The sequence below is a fragment of the Diceros bicornis genome, chromosome 3 (genome assembly GCF_020826845.1).
Source record: "Diceros bicornis minor isolate mBicDic1 chromosome 3, mDicBic1.mat.cur, whole genome shotgun sequence".
Classification (NCBI taxonomy): Eukaryota; Metazoa; Chordata; class Mammalia; order Perissodactyla; family Rhinocerotidae; genus Diceros; species Diceros bicornis.
Window position 1 is genome coordinate 9,312,570 of NC_080742.1, and position 9,001 is coordinate 9,321,570.

General features: G+C 40.2%; 1 gene segment (V, D, J or C); it reads left to right on the forward strand.

The window, feature by feature from the left end:
- The first annotated feature begins 302 nt into the window (after positions 1-302).
- Positions 303-8,014, forward strand: LOC131422772 (T cell receptor gamma constant 2-like). The segment is given in 6 exon segments: positions 303-324; positions 4,098-4,157; positions 4,418-4,465; positions 4,737-4,784; positions 5,332-5,379; positions 7,530-8,014. Coding segments are annotated over 6 exon segments (429 nt in total).
- Positions 8,015-9,001: the final 987 nt, after the last annotated feature.

Genomic DNA, 9,001 nt, shown 5'->3' on the forward strand with positions numbered 1-9,001 from the left:
GCTAATAACATGAACTGATACATACTGAGAGCTTGCTATACAGAAGGCATTGTGCTGGGTTTCGCATGCATTTTCTTGTTTAAGTCTCATAACACTCCTATGTGGTGGTACAATATTTGGTCTCCATTTTATAGATGTTGAAAATGAGGTAAAGTTAGTCCCTCGCACCATACCACACAGCTAGATCTGGGGTGTAACCCAGCAATCCGAGTTAAGAGTTGATACACTTACTCAGTTCTCTCTTCTTCCTCTAAGATATAGTCCTACAGCCCCAAACCCCAAAACCAAGGCCCTGAGACACGATGGACACACGGTGGGGGGAGGGTAAGTGCATGGACTTCATAGTATCACAGACTGGACTTGACCTCCAGTTCTTTTAATGATTAGTTGCATCAATATAGGAAAATTTCTTATTTTTTGAGCAACACTTTCCTCACCTGCCAACCAGGATAATTACACCCAAATCAGTTATGGAAGAGGTAAGGTCACCTATGAGGAATGGCTAGCATAGGATGTCTCATTTGGTTGTCACGGAATCAGTGCTAGGTTTTGGCCCTTTCTCCCTACATATGTACAAAGAAAGTAACTAGAAGCATTGGCTCGAGCCCTGGTGACATTCCTCCATTTCCAATATCAAGGGGGCTCTGGACCTCAGCTAACACCTTACCTGACCAAGAGTGAGGTGTTATGAGCATATCACCTCTGAGATCCGTTTCCACAAGAGGAGCTGAAGATTCTGGAGTCTGACTCTTGAAGATAAAACATGTAAAAGGGAAATTTTCTCAGGAAGAGAGAGTCAGCCTTGTGGTTCAGTGCAGACCAGTCGGGCTCACCATCATTTTCATTAATTAAACAAATATAAATCCATCTTAAGTGATGTTCCATTTATTGATAGAATAGATATCCCTCTATATGCCCATAGAATTAAAATACGATAGGCTTTGGAACATGGAAAAGAAAAAGAAAAAGAAGAAGAAAAATTGACTTAACCTTTCTCAGCCTGAGTTTCATCCTCCAAAATCTACGGTCACAATGACGTGTTTTAGGGTAGTTGCATGGATTAAATGAAACAAGATACGTGAAAGAGCCTAGCAACTTAGGACACAAGCAATGCTCAAAAAGAGATTCCACTTTTGACAATCTTACTTCATCAGGAAATAAGAACAATTATACATCTTTAAGGAATGTTCTATGCAGCAAGAAGAGTCACTCTTAGTTTTGTCTTGCGATGCACAAAATATACCCCAAAATGCTGTTCATTTGTGGGACAGGGATGGCAGCTCAACAAAAACTCGAATAATTAGGCCACAGCAGTTTTATGATGGCCTTACATTTTCCAGACTTTTATTTTTAATACCAGTAAGGTGTAATTTCATAATTAGAGATTGGGTGAGGCTACTGCTTACACACATACTTGCATTCTACATAACGAATGTATTTCTTGCCATTGGTAAAGGCAACTCAGCAAACACTTATTATAGTATTGGCCTGTGCCAAGCCTGGGAGGGATGTGTGGATAAGCACACTGGCGTGAATTCCTATCCCAAGGAGGATGCACGGTTGTAAGACAATACGTTCTTTTCCTTGTCACTCACAGTCACTCATGATTCAGGTATGATGTCCCAAAGGAGTCCCTTTGATGCAGATGCTTCACATATTTAGACAGGGTAGACACAGTGCAGAATGGGCCTTGGTCACAGCAGGAGTCCCATACCTCACTAGACTCAGCACTTAAAGTCCTGAGTGTGAACATAACAGACCAAAGGCAATAGAGCACGCATAAATAAGTAGGAATTGGTTTGTACTTATCCCTACGGTTCACAAGACCTTTTGAAGCAGCGGGGAACAGGCACATAACAAAATATGCAAAGACCTTTGCTGTGCACCAGTCCGAAACTCTGAAGTCAATCTTTGTCTTCTCAGATCCTTAGTGTCATCAGTGACCAACTTAGGTTCGAACACTTGCCTTGGCGTTCTCTTGGGACCGTGAGGAAAAGTACATGAAATCATGTCAGTGAAATCACTTGCTTTTGGAAACATAACTTAGACATATTTATTTACGTATTTACTGTACTTTATTTAATATGCTTTCCTAAAACCAACTAACGTAAGATTGCAACAAGAGCCGCAGTTTACTGTTTCTACAGCTAAGAAACAGAGGAGAAGCAAATATGCAAAGTGCAAGTTTAATGTAACCGCTGGGCTGAAGTGTCCTGTTAGGTTTTGATTTTCCTAGTGATGATGGAAAAATAGGATGTACAGTAAGTTGCATGGTGATGATTATCACAGAGAAATTCCAGTTCATATTGTGTTTTACGTGGTACCTGATTTCTGAAGCAAATATCTCCCATGAGCTTCTCAGGAGAACAAAGGTAATGAAGACATTTCTGTGAATGTCATGCTACAGCAAATGTTTAATGCTGATCCTTCGAAGCTTTTTGTTCTTGATAAAAGCTAAGAATATAACTTGGAAGCACAAACCAATGAAGTGACTTTGAAGAAGATAAAACTAGTCTGGTCCAAGTTTTTGACCAACCTTGGTTGAGAAAGAGAGCTTAGATACATACACAGATTTTGTTATGAAAAATTGTTACTTGATTGTTTTTACCTCCATCAGCGCATGGTAATAAGAGAGTTTTATTTATCTTTAATGAATAAGTCACCGTTAAGGAAAAGAAAGAGACTTGAAGACACGTTCAAGTCAGTTCTTGAAGATATTTTAAAATCGACACACGACTATGTTAACATTTTCGTTCTTGGAATGAAATCCAGGTTTAGAGCCGCCAAAAAAAGATCTCACTGAATGCATAAAATTCCATACCAGAACCACATAGGTATGGATAGGAACACATCTAGTAGAAAAAGGATAAACTAAAACAATGGTTTCAACTCTGTTTTCCTCCCTCCAACAGTCAATTGTCATTAAAAAAAATTCTTATCTTTGTTTGTTTGTCTTCTTTTCTTATTAGATTTTTGCTAAGTCTCACCTCAGGGAATATATATTCAAAGAAGTATAAATGTGACTTGGCCTATCTGTCTATCTGTGGAAAGAATTGCCCTGAAATGCTGAGCTCCTGTAATGAAAAGCTCATTTGCTGAGAATATTTAACACATCTGGAAGGGGAGATGTTCTTAGTGTCCACAATGGTGGAGATATGCTGTTTCTCTATAGATTATTTTCTATTTCTAGGGCTTATTTTTACAAAGCACTTTCCATGTGCTCTCTCTCACTGCATCTGCCACAACGATCCTTTGAACTCCGGCCCTGCCGTCACTGGTGTGACTCTCAGCAGCTTACTTATTCTCCCAATCTTTTCTCCTCATTTGCAACAAGGAGTCCTCCAAACTACAACTCACGTCAGTGTGACCGGAGCATTAAAGGAGATAATGCACATGAAGCATTTAACACAGTGCCTGGTGCAGTAATAATCACTCAATAGCTCCTGGCTTTTATTCATATTGTTGTCATGTTCATAAACACCACAGCTCCAGAAAATCATGTGCATGATTGGGGCTATTGGTCTATGCATGCTTTGGAAAGGTCTGCCTGATTCCTTTGCTCTCATGGGAAATTTGTCTAAACCAGACTCCTTCAAACCTGAGATTCTGTTGTGGATTCTAAGATTTGATGAATTGATTTTGGCAGCAACTCTTCATGTCGGCAACATGTGCTGAAGACTGTAGAGCAGCCACATTTTCTGTTTATGTTTCCATTCAACAAGTAGTTCTCCAGCACCTCCTTTGTGGCAGGCACTGTGCTAGGAGCTGTGAATACTGATGGAAAACAGGATAGTCTTGGATATTACCGCCCAGTTGTGATGGAGAAGAAAAAAATGTATCCTTTATGAAGGGCAACATCTTCATGGGCAGGAACACAATCCATGAATTAGATCTTCTGAATCACGTAGAATCAGATGAGCTATTCCTGGAATCGTAGGGCTCATATTTTTAAGGATGGTCTTCCTGTCTCCTCATCATGTGAGTGTTTGTGTGTGTGTGTGTGTGCATGCGTACACACACACTCTTATAAGCACATACACACACTGTCGATTAATGAGCCTGAATAATTTCCCGATACTTCCTCTCATTTCTTCTAGCTGTCACCTCGATTGTCACTACTATTGATGCTACGAAGGCTTATCCGATAAATGAAAGCAGTAAGTCATTGTCTATGTTTGCTTCTTTATCATGCTATAGACTTTTTTTCTTGATCAACTTAACTTTTGTACTTCTCAGGCTTAAAATACAAGAGATCGATTGTTCCTGGCATTGTGGGGCTCATAATTTTCATATTTTTCGTGACTGTCTCTCCTGTCTGTCAGCAGTTTCCGTATACATATATATTCTTCTATACATACACACACTGCCAAATAATGGGTGTGGACAATTGACTAATACTTACTCTCATTTCTTCTAGTTGTCACTTCTCCTGGTCCTGCAAGAGCTTACCCAACAGAGCAAAGTGGTAAGTTTTTTATATGCTTGCCTTCGTGTCATGCTGTCATATTTCTTTTACTCCTGTTCAAATTTCCTTTGGCGCTTCCCTGGTTCCTAGTTGATAACTCCAATTATTTCTTCAATTGCGGGGCTCGTATTTTTAATGAATATCACTTGTCTCTCTGTTGGCAGATTTTGTGTTTGGTTAAACACACACACACACACACATACACATATGCATCTCACTGTCAAGTGATAGGCATGAACACTTGAATAATACTTGCTCTCATTTCTTCTAGTGGTCACCGCTGCTGATTCTATGAAAGCTTTTCCAAAAGAGGATAGTGGTAACTTTTTGTATATGTTTACTTCCATGTCATTCTGTAGCATATTTTCCCCTCCTGATCAAATTTTCTGTGGAACTTCCCTTCCTCGTAATCGATAAGACCACTTGTTGTTGGAATTGTGGGGCTCCTATATATATATATTTTTTTATATATATATAAATATATATATATACATACATATATTTTTTTTTGTGAAGATTGGCCCTGACCTAACATTTGTTGTCAATCTTCCTCTTTTTGCTTGAGGAAGATTGTCCCTGAACTAACATCTGTGCCAAACTTCCTCTATTTTGTATGTGGGTCGCCACCGCAGCATGGCTTGATGAGCAGTGTATAGGTCCATTCCCAGCATCTGAACTTTCGAATCCCAGGCCGCCAAAGCGGAGTGCGTGTGCTTAACCACTACACTACCAGGCTGGCTCCCAGTGGGGCTCATATTTTTAATGAATATCTCTCCTGTCTCTCTGTTGTCAGATTTTATATATGTATCACACTGTGAAAGGATATGCAAGAACATTTGACTAATACTTGCTCTCATTTCTTCTAGAGGTCACTGCCATTAATTCCACAAAAGCTTGTCGGACAGATGGTATAAGTACGTTTTTGTTTATGTTTGCCTTTACGTCATGCTACAGCATTTGTTTCCTGTTCATAAACTTTTGAACCTCCTTGGCTTAAGGTAGTAAAACTAGAATGGCTGGATGTTGCAGATTAGACTGAGTGTTACCTTAAATCAATCCATCATTTCCTGGGAGTCATCTTAATACAGTAAACGCCGGTTTGGGGATGAGATGACTGTAAATTAGAGAGTGCAGTGATGGGCTCTGGATTATTTCAACAATGGACTTAATTCGCTCGTCTGGTTTGTTTTCTAATGACTGGCAAACACATGGTATCAAGGTGCTTCTAGATTTTTTTTAAGTCTTTGGTCCTTGCTAGTAGCTAATAACATGAAATGACACATACTGAGAGCTTCCTATACAGAAGGCATTATGCTGGTTATGCATGCATTTTCTTGTCTAATTCTCATAATAATGCTATGAAGTGATAGAATAATTTTTTCCCCATTTTAATGAGCTAATCCATGAGCTAAAATTAAGTCCCTTGTCCCATGCCACACAGCTGGATCTGAGGTTTCAACCCAAGCTATCTGAATTAAGCGTTCATACACTTACTCAATTGTCTTCTCTTCCTCTAAGGTATAGTCCTAGAGCAAGAAACCCCCAAGCCAAGGCCCTGAGATAAGATGGACACATGGTGGGGGTGGATAAGTGCACGGGCTTCACAGTATCACAGACTGGACTTGAACCCCAGTTCTTTTAATGATTAGTTGCATCAATATAGGAAAATTACATTTTCTGAGCAACACTTTTCTCATCTGCCAACCAGGAATAATTACACCTAACTCAGTTATTGAAGAGATAAGGTCACCTATGTGGAATGTCTAGCATGGGGTGTCTCATTCAGCTGGCACAGAATCAGCACTGTTTTCTGGCCTTTTTCCCAATAGATGTACAAAGAAAGTTGCTAGAAGCATTGGCTCTAACCCTGCTGATCTTTCCTTCATTTCCAGTATCAAGGGGGCTCTGGACCTCAGATAACACGTTACCTGACCAAGGGCAAGGAGTTATGAACACATCACCTCTGAGATCCCTTTCCACAACAAGAGATAATGATTCTGGGGTTCTGACTCTTGAAGATAACACATATAAAAGGGAGATTTTCTCATGTAGAGACACAGCCTGGTGGTTCACTGAATAGCCATTCTGGCTCACCAATATTGTCATTAGTTATTTTTTGATATCATGTATTTTTTGAAAAACTGCAAAGAGAATTAAGTGCAATTATCCTATGACACCATAGCCACAATGAGAGACATTTGGGAAGGACAGATGTATGAACCATGATCTCCTAAAGTTTCAGAGAATTTGGATTAACCACTCTTCCATTTTATATAACGCCCTCTTCACTAAAACCTCCCACCCACCCCACTGTGAACACCACCAAACTTCCATGGATTGTACCCTTCATAGGAATCTCATTGCATGTACAACGTGTAATGGCCCAGAGGCTTCTGAATCAGAATTCAGCTTTATATTTATGCTTAACCATTTGATGTCTGTGGTATTTATTGCACTCGGAGATGCAGAATTACAGAATGGCTAAGAATGTGTTCTTTAATGTCATGTTGCTGGGATTGATATCTGGTTTCTGGTACGTACTAAATACATGACATCAGGCAAATTACTTCTCTCTCTGCCCTCAATTTATTTGTAAAATGGGAATGATAGTAGTAATCTCACAGGTTATTGTAAAAATCAAATAAGATTAAAGTTTTGCGTGCAAAGATCTCAGAACAAGTGTTTAGCGTTTGTTTAGTTTTTAATGAATATTAGCTCTTACTATTACTTAGAGACATAGTAGGGGTGAAGAAATGGTAAAAGCTATTTATCAGAAATGCTTTTTTCATTCGTTAAAAACATAACCTTACTTTTCATATTTTGGAATGTTCTAAGTGAATTTAGCAGAGGTTGTTGATTGACACGACCTGTAACCTGGATTCTGAGTTGTCTTGTTGGAGTTACCTATAGTAGTGTGGGGAGTAGATGTTTACTTTGGGTTTTGGTGGTGCGGGGTGTCACTGCAATGTAGGTCATTGGAAATAAATAACCGTGACCATCCTCCCATTAATACGTCCCATCCTTTCAAAAGAAAAGGTGAAACTAATCAAACGTCTTCTCTTAGACGCCCTGCAGCTTCAGCTCACCATCACCTCTGCCTACTACACCTACGTCCTCCTCCTCCTCAAGAGCGTGGTCTACTTCGCCATCTTCGCCTTCTGTCTGTTAAGGAGAACAGCAGTCTTTGGCAATGGAGAGTGTTCTAACAGCTGGTGGCACAAAGAAGTCAACTTTTCTTCGTTTATTTTACGTAAAAGTTTCTCCTGAGGATCTAGCTGGGCTTTCACTCTGGGTTTGGTTATTTCAGTTCACGTGTGTACTTTTCTATTATGTCATTATTGTGTAATGGTTTCTCAAACCACTGGGCAAACAGAAAATTTTACTCTCTAACAATGAATTCTGCCATTACTCCAGGGCGAGGCCAAGGGATAGTCCTTTAGCACCACTGTCTCCATGATCTCCATCAGCTCATGCAGCAACCCAAATAGTGACGCCTTCAGAGTACAGACAGCATGCAGCTTCTAGTCATATCCCTTAGTGCCCTTTACCCAGATGACTGCCTTGAAGTCTTCCATTTTACAAATCCTGATGCCAGAATTTCCTACTTGAATTCTGTACTTTGTTTTTCATAACAGGCATAATAAACAAAAATCAAAAGCTTACATTTTTCTGTGTGTACTTGAATTTGATTAAATCTCATTGAAAGTCCAGGGTAAGAAACAGCATGACAACTGAGCTATCAAATCCAGTGTTGGTTGTCATAATGGTCAATGCCACAGTTCTAATTCTTTCCCTGAGATAGTGGTTATGATGCTTTCTTTGGGGCACTGGCTCCAAAGGGAACCACAGTCAAATGAAGGCAACCAGGTTACCTCTCTTTCAAGGGTCACCAGATTCAGACTCATTTGGTTTGGGACATTCCGATACTGTCAGTATAACATCTAATATGACTTGCACTGTGTGTGCTCAGCTCTACACTACTGTTTCACAAGTATCGTGTTTCCTGCTCCTCACAATAACCCCATGAGACCTGCACTAACACCAAGAGGCATCATGGTGGAGGGGTTATGCCCCTGGACTCTGAACCCTGAGTACCTGGGTTTGAATCCAAGGTCTAGTATTAGCATCTATGTGACCTCAGGCCAGCTATTTGAACTCTCTGTGCCATAACTTCCTCATCTGTAGAATGGAGTTACAGCGCCCTGTCTCCTGGAGTGTGTGGATTAGATGAGATAATAGTGCCTGGTGCTTGCAAGTCCTCAACTGCATTAGCATCCGCTGTTGGCGGGTCTACTTTTGAACAGTAGATACTACACAACAAAAAGCACTGAGAGTCATCTCTGATCTTATTTCCCCACAGAGAGGTCGTGTGTGGATGGAATAGGGACTCAGTGAGTTTCTGCTTCGTCCCAGGCAGCCCCGTTAACCCTCTAACAGCCCCAGAGGTTGGTCCAATTATGGTCCACACTGTACAGATTTGGGAAGATTATCTTCTTTCTGAAGATCACTATTTTGTAAGTAATCGTTGTTTAAAGC